Below are 16,102 nucleotides of genomic sequence, written 5' to 3'. Positions count from 1 at the left end.
TAAATTACTTTATCAGTTTTAGACGTAAAATATTTGCTCTGCTGGTTCTTCCTGTGCCTGTTGCTTGGTTTTATCATAAAGAACCATTTATGCGTTTTTGGGTATATCACCAAATAATTTTAGTGGTGACAATAGTGAGTTTATTTATTTAAAAATACTTGGATGAAGTAGTTATCCATTCAGATCTGCAAGTACAACACAAATGGGAGTAACAGTAAACATGTTGGATCAAAAGCAAAACAACTCCAGATAGTCTCAAAATGAAGAACTGAGGAGTTAACAATGAAGTAAAATTCAACAAGGTCAAATGTATAATGTATATACAAGACCCATCCAATACACAATTATAAAAGCAGGTGTGTAAATACTCAATAAAACTTATGAGAAAAATGTAAACAAATGAAATGAGCAATGAAGGCAATGATGCAGCTCCAAAGTGCAATGCCATCCCAAGATCTGTATCTGCATGAGATTTGTATCAAATAGTTGTTTCTGTACAGTACTTCCCAATGCTGAGCAGAGAAGTTTCATTCAGTGTGTTGTGTTTACCCATATACCTGAGTTAAAGGATGATGGTAAGCAGAAGAGGATTCAGAGAAAAACTACAAAAGTGATAAAAAGTCTAGAAAGCAAGTCATATTAAGACAAACTAAAGGGATCTGCCTTTTAAGCACTGAGACAGCAATAACATGCTGACAGCATTCAAATATTAACAAGCTTCCAGAAAACAGAAAGTGGAAAAGTATTTTCTCGATCTAAGAAGCAGTTAATATGCAAGAAAACATATTTAGGTGACATGTTAGGAAATTTGTTTAAGTGTTTAAAAATCTGAATCAAATATGAAAGGCACTTGTGGAATTTACTTTGAGATTTACAGAAAAACTCAAGAGGACAGGTGAGCATGAACTACTGAGATTTCAAATACTACAGGTTTATGCAGACAGGCAAAATCAATGAAATTTATGAAAACGTATGCTCTATTGTCACTTTCCTCAAAAATATGTTTCTTTAAATTTGTAAAAACAAATTTCGCATCACCTCATGGCTTATAGAAGTTGCAACATCCAGTTTTGCACAGTATAACCAAAGTGGCATTTTAATTTTAGCTATGTTTCAGACAGAAAGCATCAAACTAACTTATCTAACTTATCTAAGTGAAGTAAGTGTACTTCACTGCAAACTTGCAATGTGTTTTGTTGCGGGGAGGGCAAAGTAACCATTTTGGAATAAAACTTGGAATTGGGGGGTGGGGGGAGCAAAGTAGGGCTTGAGTGTTTTATTTAGCACTCTCTCTTCTCCGAGCTACCTGTCTTCTGTATGAATAGCCCATTTATTCTTAGTTGCCATACTCTCTCCTCGCAATACACACTGAAGTCCATATCCTTAAACCATACCAAACAACGCAGCTTAGAAAACCAACAAGCAATTTCATGGTACAGAACACACCCACACCCACACACCCACCAACATATACCAGTCCACAATTCTGTAAAATCCTGATAATGACAGGAAAAAGAATTGTATCCCAATTATGGTGTTAAATATATGGCTGGAGTTATAAAAACATTGGGGAAAACAGGCTTGAGTTCTCCAAACCTAATAATAATAATAATAATTTATTATTTATACCCCGCCCATCTGTCTGGGTTTCCCCAGCCACTCTGGGCGACTTCCAACAGAAAAATGAAATAAAATAATCTATTAAACATTAAAAGCCTCCCTAAACAGGGCTGCCTTCAGATGTCTTCTAAAAATCTGGTAGCTGTTTTTCTCTTTGACATCTGATGGAAGGGCGTTCCACAGGGCAGGCGCCACCACCGAGAAGGCCCTCTGCCTGGTTCCCTGCAACTTGGCGTCTCGCAACGAGGGAAGAAATACCTTCTTCCACATGCAAAGCCTCACAACCCTCTTCACATTTAATTATTCTTAATTAATAATAATAAAGACCCGTGTACAGAGAGACCCCCTGCGAGCTAACAGCCAACTCTCCCTGCAATCTCGTGCACGTTTGCACAGAGTCAAGCCGTCGTCGTCCCCGTGCCCACCAGGCCTTACTCTCAAGGAAGCGCGGGCAGGCTCGGAGCCACATTCGCACACGAAAACAGACCTCCCGCTGCGAAAATTCCGGGCCTGCTTCCTCGCATCCCTGAAAAGGGGAAAAAAAACCGTGCGGCAGTGTGTTTACGTGGGCGGAGGGGAACCGAATGTATTTTAAATTAAGGAAGCGCTGCCTCCCCATATTCAGACCGACGGCTCCGGAAACAACACAGGGCGGGCCTTCAGAGCCTCGCTCTGCGGGTCCCGGGAAGGAAGGCCAAGGCCGCCAGGAGTCTGGCTAGCCACTTCTCCGAGCGGGGAGGACGCGGGGGCCACAGCCAAGCAGCCTCCTCGCGAGAAACCGCGGCACCGGGAGACTCCGCGGTGGGCGGGGTGGAGCGGAGGAACTCGACGCCAGGCGACCCTTCCTTAAACGCGTCCCGCCCTTCGCCTCAGGCTCCCCAACTCCCCGGCCGCCCCCACCCGCCGTGTTTCGCTCCCCGCCAGCTTGAGGGAGGCCGGCAACCCCCTAGAGAGGAACCAGGCCCGGAGCCTCTAGGCCCAGAGCCTACCTGGGGGGGGGGGGTGGCCAAGGCCTGGCGCCCTCGAATCCCGGAGAGGACCGGAGCGGCGGCGTGAGGCACGCTCCGGGCTGGTCGGGGCCTGGTCCAGGGAGGGACAACCCAAATCCGATGGCAGCCTCTCCCCCTGCAGTTTCTGCCGCCGCTGCCGCTGCTCCGAGTTACTACCAAGGCCAGGGCGCCTAGCCGAGCACCTAAGCAGCCGAGTACCGAGATGCCGAGTGCCGAGCCAATCGAACGGCAGGCGCAAAAAGCAGAGCAGAGCTGACGAATAGAACGCAGAGAGCGGGATCGGCGCTGTCCTCGCGACCGAGAGGGCGGGGAAAGAAGGCAGGGGGCGGGGCCCACGGGGAGCCCTAGCGTCAGGAGGCGCCTCCTTCCGGGGGTCTGGGATCGCCTGCTGGGAAACGAGCCCTTAGCCGAGGGATACGTGGAGAGGAGATGCTCACCTTCACATCGCCTCGTCCCCTTGGTAATCATCTGGCTGGGACCTCCATAAAGTAGAACACATGTTCTTTAAAAATAGCACCCCCCGCGCAAAATCAAAGCCATAAATAACCACTACTGCCTCCAATACATTTTTATTGTAAGACTTTTTTTAAAAAAAAATCAATATAACTTTATCTGGCAAACGATGACTGTGCACATTTCCCAAAATTTCCCACACACTGTCCATTCCACTTCCTATAATGAACACACTTTCCTGCAGAAAAAAGGATCACATCCATTCCACACCATACTGTACATTGAAAGCTTTCCACGTAGTTTGTGCTAGGATTTGGGGGAAACCATGCACTTTATATGTATGGCCATTGGCTTTGGTCGGATAAGCCCCACTTATCCTGCTGAACTTAGCAGGACTCGTTATTAAGTAAATATGCACAGGCTTGCTGTTAAAACTGGTGGCACTGAGGACTCATCTACATTAGTCAAAAAACAGTGTTTTGAATGTGTTATAAACATGCAGCGCCAGATGATACTGTAAGAACAAACTTTTTCTATGAGATTTTACATAGTGTTTTTTTCTTTTGTTGTAACAATTTAATTTGTGACTTACTTACACATGATCTACCTGTGTGTAGATCCACACTGAAACAGAGACTTAAGAGCCTCCTTCTGCTACCACATTCTGATTTACTTCTGAGTAAGCCTACATAAGGTTGTGCTGCATTACTTTCTATAAATGTCTGAGGATAGTATGAGTTCTGCTAATAAACTAAGAAAAGGCACAAGAAGCAAATGATTGTATTCAACAACTCACAAAGCAAAATGTACTACTCCCTGTGCAACAGCTACAATCATAACCCCTTTTACCTGGGAGTAAACTCCATTGAATTCATAAGGACTTTCTCTGAGCAGACAAAGTTAAGATTACATTGTTAAGACTAGGCTCTTTTTCGTCTTTCCCCATTGTTATAAAATCATATTGGGGGGGTTGCAGGACACCATTATTAATGAACAGAGAGGGGTAACCACAGCTTGACAGCTACGGCTACCCAGAGTCCTTCGCACCACCATTTCGCCGCCACAGCTTGGCTCTCCTTCCCTCCACAGACCCGCACCCCCTCCGCAGGGATTAACATATTCAAACACCTCCTAAAATCCAACATAAACTCTGCATTTCCCCTTCGCCTAAGGACAAGCATATGCAACCCTTGCCTAGACATCTGCATTTCCCCTTCGCCTAAGGACAAGCATATGCAACCCTCGCCTAGACAATTATCACAGACAATTATCATAAACTCCACCAAGTAACGCAGCCCATTTTTATACAGCCTTACCATTTTATACAAACCTTATACAAACTTGCTATGAACCTTTACCTTCTCGTGATTATATGCTTGCTTCTTGTGATTATATGTCTGCTGGCCTTATGTGCCTTAAATGTGAGAAACCCCTTATATCCCTTGAAAGGCGTCCCTCCCTATATGCCTAAGAACCTAACCACAACCTCAGTATTACTCTTGATTAATTAGACTAGTGTTCCTCTGTATTAGAAAATAGGTTTGTTAGTATCTCTTTGTATTAGAAAACCACTGTTTTATATTTTAGAACTGTATACGTCAGGATGTATTAGAAATGTTTTCCATACTTATTTTCTGTGCAACCCTTCTCTGACCCCAAGCCCCCCTGAAACCTCCCCATCACCGTCCCATACCCAACGAAGGAAGACACGGACAATAGAAAGATTAGCTTGACAACTTTATTCAAATAAATTGCCATCCTCAACGTAGCCCACCCTTCCATGGCCTGGAGGAAAACACTGCCGGGCGGACTTCCACCCCATGGAAATCGCCAGGAACTGCCCCACCTCTGCACCCATCTTGACTGATTGCCCTTCCTGCCAAACAACAGGGAGCACCATCAACGACAGGAGAAGAGAGATTGACATCTCTCCATCTGAAAGGAAGAGTCATCTCCGCACCCCGTCGCCCTTGTCTCCCCCTCCCTCCTAGTCCAGAGATTTCCATGCATGAACAGGAGGGTATATAGGGGGACTTCACCATTTCCCGGGGTTCCTTCCTTCTTTCCAGAGGCAGGGACCCTACAGCTGTAGCTTTGCATTCTGCAATAAAGGGATCAGTTTGTTTTTCCTGACAGCATCGTGTGGTCTCTGTCATTTTCCCGGCGGAGCTGAACTTAGTGCAAATTTTGGAGCTTCCGACCCGCGTCTGTCCTTCTTAAAAGGCAACGCATTTTGGGGTACATTTTTCATAACACCATCTTTCCCCATCTATTCCTCTTAGCTCTCAGTCACTGACAGCTCTGCCAGGATCTCATCAGGAGCTAGTGCATCATAATTACAACACAAATATAATTAAGGACGGGTACTTAATTAAGGTCCTGCATCACCTGCTTGTGCAACAATGTGTTGTACATGTAGGTGTCTGAGTTTCATAAGGCCCTTTCGTTTCTAATCAGTTTTGCAGCACCAGATTTAGGGTGGTGTGGGTGATTCCTCCCGCACAGGGCACTAAGCCGAGGGGGAGAAAAATTGAGAAGATCCATAACTGAAAAGATCATTTTTGAAGGGCACCAAATTTTGTCCTCACCCAAGGCACCACATTACAACAGATTACCAAAGTCTGTCCCTGAGTTTTGTCTCAATCTGGTTTCTGAGTTTAGCATATATTAGTATTGTTGCCTAAACTGTAGCCTGACAAACATTCATTCAGTGTTACAGCAGCACATCCTAGCACTGCTGCATGTTCACAAATACCATAGCAAACAATTAAAATTACAGAAGTACTTTACAGTTTTGGAATATGGAGTCAATTTTTCTACAAATGAATTCAAAAAGCTTTTCCTCACCATGGTTCCTAGCTTTCTATATATTTGCCACACAGCTAGATCTAGCTGCAACATGACCAAGACTGGAATCCAACTATCCTAGGTACATCTTCCTGGCAGTTAAGAGTCCCAGTGAACTATACTTCCGAATAGACATGCATTGACTTAACACTGTTAGAAATGGAATCTAGAGCAGGGCAAATAAGCAGATAAGAATTTATTCCCATCATAGACATGGCTTCAAGGGGCCAAGGCTCTTTGCACCACCTCAGTTTTTTTTGAGGGGGCAGGTTTCCCCCCCCCAATTGTTGAGGTTGGTACAGAGCTGGGCATGGAGTGGCATCAGGACTTCTTTTCCAGGCCAGGGCCTCACCTGGGGTAGAAGTAGTTAAGAATGGAAAATGGGTGCTGAAATCAAATCCTTAACCCATCGCTGGAAACACCGACAACAGGGAACACTGGCCTGCGAGCACACCAACTGGAGAACAGACTTTACCAAAGGTGTCATGGGCTTTGAAGACACTCAAACTCAGGACAAAAGGGAGAAACGTGCTAAGAGGAAGGCACGCTTGGGAAACCCTCACATTAATCAACTCCTGCCCGGAAACCTACCGCATGTCCCCTCTGTGGAAGGACGTGTGGATCCAGAATTGGCCTCCACAGTTCCTTACGGACTCACTGTTAAAACCATGTTTATGAGTTAATGACACCTCGTGTGAATTAATTTGGGAGTCCTATGACTTGGTCCAAGATAAAAATGATACCCTGTGTGAGGAGGCTTTGACTGTGATAGAGAAAAAATGGAAAGGGAGAGCAAAAAGCATAAAAGGTTATTATATGTGGTGGCATTGCAAAATCATTAAAAAGGCCTGGGATGAGACATATATAAGCAAAGACATATAAGCAAACTATGGCAAGTTCTTAAAGAAATGGGAGTGCCTGATCACCTCATCTGTCTCCTGAGAAATCTCTATGTGGGACAAGAAGCTACAGTTAGAACTGGATATGGAACAACTGATTGGTTCAAAATTGGGAAAGGAGTACGACAAGGTTGTATATTGTCTCCCTGCTTATTTAACTTATATGCAGAATTCATCATGCGAAAGGCTGGACTAGATGAATCCCAAACCGGAATTAAGATTGCCGGAAGAAGTATCAACAACCTCAGATATGCAGATGACACAACATTGATGGCAGAAAGTGAGGAGGAATTAAAGAACCTTTTAATGAGGGTGAAAGAGGAGAGCGCAAAATATGGTCTGAAGCTCAACATCAAAAAAACCAAGATCATGGCTACTGGTCCCATCACCTCCTGGCAAATAGAAGGGGAAGAAATGGAGGCAGTGAGAGATTTTACTTTCTTGGGCTCCTTGATCACTGCAGATGGTGACAGCAGTCACGAAATTAAAAGACGCCTGCTTCTTGGGAGAAAAGCAATGACAAACCTAGACAGCATCTTAAAAAGCAGAGACATCACCTTGCCGACAAAGGTCCGTATAGTTAAAGCTATGGTTTTCCCAGTAGTGATGTATGGAAGTGAGAGCTGGACCATAAAGAAGGCTGATCGCCGAAGAATTGATGCTTTTGAATTATGGTGCTGGAGGAGACTCTTGAGAGTCCCATGGACTGCTAGAAGATCAAACCTATCCATTCTTAAGGAAATCAGCCCTGAGTGCTCCCTGGAAGGACAGATCGTGAAGCTGAGGCTCCAATACTTTGGCCACCTCATGAGAAGAGAAGAATCCTTGGAAAAGACCCTGATGTTGGGAAAGATTGAGGGCACAAGGAGAAGGGGACGACAGAGGATGAGATGGTTGGACAGTGTTCTCGAAGCTACGAACATGAGTTTGACCAAACTACGGGAGGCAGTGCAAGACAGGAGTGCCTGGCGTGCTATAGTCCATGGGGTCACGAAGAGTCGGACACGACTAAACGACTAAACAACAACAACAACAAGACATATAAAGATTTGAAAACAATTTGGGAAATGATTGTTGTTAAAAAAAAACACTGAAGTTATGACATAGAGATGTACAAGACTTGTTGGACTTATTGAACAAAATACGGTACATTGTTCCTGTACACAAGATTGGATGCCAGGCCAAGACCGACCAGCCAGCCCCTAAAGAAGGAAGAAGCCTCTGTTCAAGAAGACGAAGAAGACTGGTAAACTAAACTATTGAACTATACAGGATAAACTAGTTAACGCAGAACCCAAGACAGAAAGAGGACTTTGAATAATAAAAAAGAGGTAAAGGTTTAATGCTCATCTTTTAAGCTTTGTGTACATACTTTCACATTAGTATAACTTTTAAAACTCACTTGTATTAAGATGAACAAGGTTTAAAAATTGAATTATTAAGATTATAAGGTTATAAGGACGTGCACAAACAAGTATTAAACCATGAAACCAAGAGGGGGAGGGGAGGGAAGTCAAGCAAAAATAATGGTTTAAATTTTTGATTATGATGGTTGTTTTTTCTTTTCTCCATTATATATTGTTGTTCATTTTTTGTTATCTTTTTTGAAAATTAATAAATTGTTATTTAAAAAAAACAAAAAAACAAAACCGTGTTTATGGAAGACAATCTTACTCAGCTATGAGTGATGCCAAAGACGACTCTGTAATCTGACACCAACCAACATAGACTCCATGGGGTGCAAGTCTCTGTGAAGAATGCAGGGGTCTCTACAATAAACCTTTCTCACACCCACAGTGACAGGTTAATCTCTAGGTTAATGATTATTAAGACTTTACATAGATTTGTGTTGGTACATTGGGCAGGATTTTTTTTTCATAGGGATTATTTTTGTAGATTTGTTGAGGCTATTTTTGCTCTGACCTCTCATTCTTGATGAATCAGGGATTGCATGTCCATTTCAATGTTGGCCATTTTCCCATTTTCTAACCGGGACACAAAATGGACCACAAACCATTCCTTCCCTCCTGTCTCAATCTATGTAAATAACAACATCCCTTTCCGTTACACAAATCCAGTTGCTGTTGAATGACAAAAGGCAGACAAGAGTGATAAGTTCCTAAGCAAAAAAAGAGGAATACTTCTATTTTTAACCGTGTTTAAGCCACCTTTACAGTTTAGTTAGTTGGCATTTGTCTGTCTCAAGAGACAATGGAAAAGTGCACCATCAAGGGTAAAGTTAAACTGTTGAATTACAGCACCTCCTGTGTCTGTACAGACCAATATGGGTGAACTTCAGTTAATATCTGAAACACAAGTTTCAGATATGGTATCTGAAGAAGTGTGCATGCACACGAAAGCTCATACCAAAATAAAAACTTAGTTGGTCTTTAATGTGCTACTGAAGGAATTTTTTTATGAAACACAAGTGTTCCGAATCTGTTAAGATACATTTTATTACATTTTTAAATACTTAAAAATACAATATTAAACTGAATATGCATTCCTCCCATATCATATTGTCCTTGATAAATGGTCCTCCAATAAGGCTGGACACTAAAAAGTAGCAGGTACTGAAATACTGAGTACTGACGGAATCAGATGCAATGTGCACAATGAAACCAAAACAGTATATTAAATGCAAAATACTATCCAAACACAAAATTACAATTCCAATAGTTGCATTCCCATTTATTTCTCTTGCTGAATGTAAGAGGAAAATCAGGATCTATCATAATTGTTTGCATGTCTTTTAATATGTCCAACTTAGTATGTCTTGTAATGTTAGCTAAAATGAGTGAGTAATAATTCCTGACGAACTCGATCAGCTTCAGAGTCAAGTGATTCCATATGTTCATATTCTTCCTCTGGCTGTTCCATCTGTCCCATCGATTGGGAAGACCACACATCCAGTCCATGCTCTAGAGAAATGTTATGAAGCACGCAGCAAGCCAGAATGATGTGGCTGGCCTTCTCAGGAGAATACTGCAATGTGCCCTTTGACCCATCCAGACAACGGAAGTGGGACCGAATTGTCCTGAGTGTACGTTCAATGACATTGTGAGTGGCTGAATGTGCCATGTTATACCGGCACTCTGCAGGTGTTTCAGGAATATGCAGAGGGGTCATTAGCCAAGTGCGAAGAAAGAATGAACTATCACCTGTCAAAAGAAGAAGAAAGAAAGATCACAAACCAAACAGGGACAGGAGAGAGTGCAAATAATTCCATCATCTGATAATAAAACCAGGTATCTATATGAAGCCAGATACGTATATGAAGCCAGGAGGGCAACCAAGATGATCAAGGGTCTGAAAACTAAGCCTTATGAGGAGCACTTGAAGGAGCTGGGTATGTTTAGCCTGGAAAAGAGGAGACTGAGAGGAGATATTATAGCCATTTTCAAATATCTTAAGGGCTCTCACATCGAAGAGGGAACATGCTTGTTTTCTCCTGCCCTGGAGGGTAGGACTCAAACCAATGGCTTCAAGTTGCAAGAAAGGAGATTCAGACTAAACATTCGGTAAAACTTTAAGACATTAAGAGCTGTTGACCACGAGAGGTGGTGGACTCTCCTTCCTTGAAGGTTTTTAATCAAAGGTTGGATGGCCATCTGTCACTGATGCTTTTGCTGAGGTTCCTGCATTGCAGGGGGTTGGACTAGATGACCCTTGGGGTCCCTTCCAACTCTAAGATTCTATGTTTTATGCTACCCTATGATTCTATGTTTCATGCTACCTTTGTTTGATTTTTCTTTATAGAGGGAGAACTGTAAAACCTGCAGTTTTGACACATAAATGTTATGTGGCATGTCACAGAACCAAACAGAAATTCCACCAAGATAGACTTTCAAAGAGGTCAGTCATGAGAAAAGGCTTACCAAGTAGCCAGCCATCTTTGTGCATGCCGGCTTCAAACTGGTTCCTGAGGGCTGACTGCTGCAGCACAGCACAGTCCTGCAAACTGCCTGGCCAGTGTGTTTCCGCACTCAGTAGCATTCCTCTGGCATCACAAACCATCAGGCAGTTTAAAGAATGAAGGCCCTTTCTATTCACATATGATAAGTCCTCAGCACTGGGTGCCTTTATTGCTACATGGTTGCAATCAACCAGTCCTAGTACCCCTGGCATACCTGCCAGCCTGTAAAAGTCATCTTTCAGATGCTGCACCGACACTTCATCATCTGGGAAATGAATGAACTGAGATGCCCTCTCCACCAGGGCCTCAGTAACATTGGCAACACAACGGCTCATAGAGGCCTGGCTGATGCCAATGGCATCTCCCATGCGAGTCTGGAAGGAACCAGAAGTGTAAAAACCTAATGCAGCAAGAATTTGGGTCTCTGGGCTAATGGCCCTTGATCGTTGTGTAGGACGAGAAAGGCTGGCACCCAGAAGATCCACCAGATAGTAAATGAAGTGACGTGGGAAGCCATACATAGACACCAGATATTCATCAGTGACATCCTCCAGTTTGAAACGATCAAGTGTTCGATGCCCACGACCATATAGCAAGAGATCACAATCAAGAATGGCTATGGGAACAGCCATGATGGGTTGATCTTTCTTCTCTCTACTCACCTACATTGGAGCAACCAAAAAAAAAAAAGGAAAATTGAGGACATGGATCCGAATACTGTAGTCTACTTGACTCTACTGTCAATTTCATACTACCGTAGTTACACACAAATAAACCTATTGGCTTAAGTAAATAGGGTTTACTTAAATAGGGTTTTGAAATTAGTTTACAAATGTACACTTTAATTTCACTTGGCATTTACACTAATTGCTATGAGACCAAATTGAACAACTGAGAATACAAGGAAAAGAAATATAGAAAACTTTCCCACAGTCCTATTAACTTGACTGAGTCCTACCAGATAACATTTTACCAGAAAAGTTGACAATATTATCTCCATGGGATTCTGCTATTAATTTCAATGAAAGAGCCAATGAATCATGGTCATAGTTCTGGGAAATTTCTAGTGGAAATTTTTTTGGAGCTGTATATAATTTCACACGGGGTCATGGGACATTCTTGAGAAAGCATGAATGCACAATTAGTACTGACCTTGGGTCATATGCAAAATTGGAACTCTTGAGTACATACTTCACAAGAAATTAGTGCTATGTTTACGTTCTCTCTCTGAACCGGTTAAACAGGACTAGGAAAATTTCTTTCTTTATGTGTTACTGCATTAAAATTAATTGGCTGTATGAGGCATGAGGGCGTGAATTGGCAAAACTTAAGCTGGTGATATTTTTAGAAACACGCAGCACTGAAAAACAAAGAGTTACTTTGTTCTAATGCTTGTTAATAAGCTGTGCTGTCCCTCAAGAATGTTTTTTCTGTTTGTCCAAGTGCACACAAAATCTAGAATTCTGGAACAACTGGAGTTGATAAATGTAGATGTACTGAAACTATGTGCCTAAGAAGAGAAAGTTATGTAAACAGAGATGCTTCACCCAACCACTCTTTTCCATTGTTAAGCAAGTCAGTCATATTCTGGAGGCAAGGAGCTGTCCTGAGAACCAAGGAGTTCCAATTTTGCAAAATCAAAGTTTCAACAAAGTAATACTCCATTTCTTGTATCCTGTTTTTTAATTTCTACCAGTGACTCTCAGTACAGTAGTTATAATACAAAGGAGGAGGTAGGTGTCTAATTAAATATCAATGTAAGGGGCACTTTGGTATCAGATATAGCCTCTAAGTTTAGGGTGATATCTCTACAAGAGAATTTTTCAGTTGGAGTCCATTGCTGGAAAGAGACAAAATGTTAATAAATAGTTTGCAGTATCTCCTCATTCCTGTATGTAATAACCATTTCCCCTCTTCATATACCCATGTGTTGCATTACATAAACATAACATTCTGTCCCTCTGAATGTGTGGACAGAGCTTGATTGTCATCCCCTCTCTCATAATAGTTGTGTTATTCTGCACTCACAATATTAACAATTTAATAATAATAAAAACCAAAAACCAATGGATTGGATCTAGTCTGGTTCCTCCAACTGAGGGATTACCTAGTATTAGCCATCACTGAAAATAAGCCAACAAAAGTAATTAGCTCACCACCACAGCTTACTAAGAAGCCAGAAGTCTGTGTTGCCATAGCGGCCATGGAGAAGGAAAAGTCCCTTCTTCTGTGGCCACCATGAAAATGCAAGCTATGAGACTCTTAGAAGGCAGCTTTTTTAACCAGCTTGCTAAGTGAAAGGGCATGTAGGAAGGAAGGGTATATCTGCTCCTCCTTCACTAGCCTATTTGGTGGTTATGAAGGAATAGGCTTTCCTTCCTGCCTGGCTCGCAGAGAAACCAAGTGGATTGGCAGAAAAGAGACCGAGTAACCCACTCCTCCTCCACCAACCTGTTCATTCACCTACATGAATTTCCTGGTCACCCATGAGTACCAAGCAAGATGTCAAAAACAAGGCAGATATTACCTACATCAATAAAAAAACAACTCAGAAGACGTGCCAGCCTACAAACAGACTCTGCAGAGTCTACCAAGACTCAGGTAAAGGTAAAAATAAAGGTAAAGGGACCCCTGGCCATTAGGTCCAGTCATGACCGACTCTGGGGCTGCGGCGCTCATCTCACTCTATTGGCTGAGGGAGCCGGCATACAGCTTCCAGGTCATGCGGCCAGCATGACAAAGCCGCTTCTGGCGAACCAGAGCAGCGGACGGAAACGCCGTTTACCTTCTCGCCGGAGCGGTACCTATTTATCTACTTGCACTTTGACGTGCTTTCGAACTGCTAGGTGGGCAGGAGTTGGGACCAAACAATGGGAGCTCATCCCGTTGCGGGGATTCGAACTGCCAACCTTCTGATCAGCAAGCCCTAGGCTCTGTAATTTAACCAACAGCACCACCCTGCAAATAAAACATTTTAAATGTGTTGTAGAGTGCAATATACAAATGTGAAACTAGATGGCGACAGTGAGCTATGCCAAATTCAATGTATTTTTCAAAACTTTTTTTAAAAAAGCATTTTCATAGTATTTTCTATATGTGTGTAGATTTCAGCCAAGAGACAACTAAAAAAGATAAATGCTTTCCCTTTTCCAGCGATGAATACAAAAGTAGTTGCAACTGACATAGGTATGTGTAATATATTATTTTGTCTCAGTAACAGCTGAGGCAATATGTCTATTAAAAATTATTCCTAATATTCAGCAGCTAGTTGTTAAGCCCACAATTAACTGTTGTAACTGGCGGCGGCTGCTACTGCTAGGCTGCTAGTTGCAAAAAATTGGAAAACCTCATAAATTCCCAGTAGAGAGGAGTGGCAAATCAAAGTACTCCAATACTACAGATTAGCGACGAAATATGAAGAACTTAAAGGAACGAATTTAGAAAAAATTACTGAAATCTGGAAACCATTTATCAATTACATTAAAGATAAAATAGAAAAACCAAATCTTAATCTCAGATATCTAAAGATTCTATCATTAGCATAATTGTAGAAGTATGTTACTCATATACGATATTGATAATATAAATAATAAAGAATTGTAGTATGTAATTTTCACATGGTAAAAAGGGAGAAGCCCAGTACAGGATGGGAAGTATCTGGGGAGAATAGCTGGGAGGGATAAGAGGAGGGGGGAATATGGGAGGGCAAGGGGGGGAATATGGGAGGGCAAGGGGGGGGAACCAATTATGTAACACATGTACTACTGTTGTTGCATTTTTTTAATTGTTTGTATATTTTTGTCTTTTTGAAACAATAAAGATTTTATTTTAAAAAAACTGTTGTAACTGATATGTCATTAATATCCCTATCATCATTTTGAGAGAAATAGATTTAAGAGGAAATGTAGCATCATTATCAATGCCTGAGAATACAATGTTTTGTCTTGTAACATACATGAGACACATCTATATGTGTTAGTATGTCTACAAAAACACACAATAACCTTTGTGCAGCAAAATACACTTCTGACACTCAAGACTACCGGTATGTTTGAAGAACAGAGTGCACCCAAAGAAGGCAGCTGTCTCTAGGCATCTGGTTAGTCACTGTGTGAGAGCACAATACGGAATCAAAAGGGCCTGTGGTCTAATCCAGCTGGGTTCTCATGTGTCACTTTCAAGGTTTCATTCATGCTTCTTGGTTGAGCCACCAGGAATGACTTTCCTAAAGGACCCAAAGCATAAATGATGGAAGGTGAAGGGGTGCAAGAGAGGGAGAAGAATGGCAAGGAGGCGTTAAGCTGTTTGTGGTGGGAAGTGAAGGGCACCTGACGAAGCAGGAACTGCAAAAGAGAGCTGAAAAGCAGGCAGGTCTTTGTGATTCTAGAAGGACGAGTTAAGGGGCATGAATTTGCCTTATTGGAGGATGCTGTGAAAGCGGAACACACAGCAGGGTAACCCAACAGTAGTTGTGGAAATCTCACCCGCTCCAACTCTCCCCATCAGCACCGGCCAGTTGGCCAATGGTGGCAGCGGTAGTGCAACACCATCTGGTGGACCTGTGCCAGATTTACGCATAAGCTAAACAAGCTATAGCTTAAGGCCCCACTGGATGTACATTTCCAAAATATAAGATAAAAAACAAATAAAATAAAATAAAACCTACATACAGCAACAGTGTTTTGTGTTGTGTAGGCTCCTATTTGTTATGTGCCTATTTGTTAGATACCTATTAGGTCCATAAATTACCATATAGCATATATTCAACACAAAAAACAGCGACAGTTTGTTGTTGACAAAGGACAGCTGGACATATAAAGGGTCCCATTACCTTCAGCAGCTTAGGGCCTCATCAAACCTAAATCCGGCCCTGTGGTGGACTACAAGTTCCTCCCTAGAGAAGGGGGGAGAAGACTGGGGGCACAAAGGGGTCTTCCAAGGAGGACGGAAGCGGGAGAAGGGGCTGCGCTTGGCAGGGGTTGGAGAAAGACGACTGAAAGAGCAGGATATAAGCATGTTTCGCGGCGCGGCTACGCGTCCACACCTCCCTCTCCGCCGGCCTCCCGATTTACCCCGGTAGACCAAAAGGAGCCTGTCCCGAAGTCCCTTCCCAGCACCCGGATCCCGAGGCGGAGCTCCAAGTCCCTCTAACGACGCCCGGCCTGTTCATTCCCAACCGCAGATTCCTCACGACACGAGTCCGGCCTTTCGCCCCTTTAAGCCTCTGAGGTGGGCATTCCTGCCTCCCACCGATAATTAACGGCTGCGGACTGGCCCACTGGGGCGGCGGGAGGGGGTCGCTGATAACGGAATAGCAGCGCGGGAGGCGGTTCCTCGTCTCTGTAGAAAGTGCCGCG

The 16,102-nt window shown here is 42.9% G+C and overlaps 2 protein-coding genes across 5 annotated transcripts in view; both read right to left on the bottom strand.

Annotated features, from left to right (window-relative positions):
- AMBRA1 (autophagy and beclin 1 regulator 1) overlaps positions 1 to 2,881 on the bottom strand; it is a 148,257-nt gene extending 145,376 nt beyond the window's left edge. The window contains exon 1 of one of the 2 annotated variants that reach the window (XM_035115335.2): positions 2,610 to 2,881. The gene's annotated coding sequence lies outside the window, so the exon portion shown is untranslated. Of the gene's footprint in view, positions 1 to 8; positions 2,583 to 2,609 lie in introns of those variants that run through there. The other variant, XM_035115345.2, reaches the window with a different exon arrangement.
- A 6,395-nt stretch (positions 2,882 to 9,276) lies between these two features.
- HARBI1 (harbinger transposase derived 1) lies at positions 9,277 to 16,010 on the bottom strand. Of its 3 annotated transcripts, none has more exons than XM_035115297.2 (3): positions 15,577 to 16,010; positions 10,708 to 11,407; positions 9,277 to 9,990 (listed from the first exon to the last, which is right to left on the bottom strand). In XM_035115297.2, the coding sequence occupies exons 2-3, from the start codon at positions 11,375 to 11,377 to the stop codon at positions 9,614 to 9,616; spliced, it is 1,047 nt and encodes a 348-aa protein (XP_034971188.1). In that variant the 5' UTR covers positions 11,378 to 11,407; positions 15,577 to 16,010; the 3' UTR covers positions 9,277 to 9,613. The 3 variants fall into 3 exon arrangements, with proteins under 3 accessions (XP_034971188.1, XP_034971204.1, XP_034971197.1); XM_035115313.2 differs by having other exon boundaries at positions 15,818 to 16,010; XM_035115306.2 differs by lacking the exon at positions 15,577 to 16,010 and having other exon boundaries at positions 10,708 to 14,453.
- Positions 16,011 to 16,102: the final 92 nt, after the last annotated feature.

Source organism: Zootoca vivipara, chromosome 1 (assembly GCF_963506605.1).
Source record: "Zootoca vivipara chromosome 1, rZooViv1.1, whole genome shotgun sequence".
NCBI classification, from domain to species: Eukaryota; Metazoa; Chordata; class Lepidosauria; order Squamata; family Lacertidae; genus Zootoca; species Zootoca vivipara.
The sequence above is the reverse complement of the archived record's forward strand: the minus strand, read 5'-3'. Positions and strand labels throughout refer to the sequence as shown.

Coding starts and splice junctions, on each gene's coding strand:
- HARBI1 (XM_035115297.2), bottom strand. CDS start 11,377: ATGGCTGTTCCCATAGCCATTCTTGATTGTGATCTCTTGCTATATGGT. Junction 9,991..10,707: donor CAAAGATGGCTGGCTACTTG/GTAAGCCTTTTC, acceptor TTCTTTTGACAG/GTGATAGTTCATTCTTTCTT.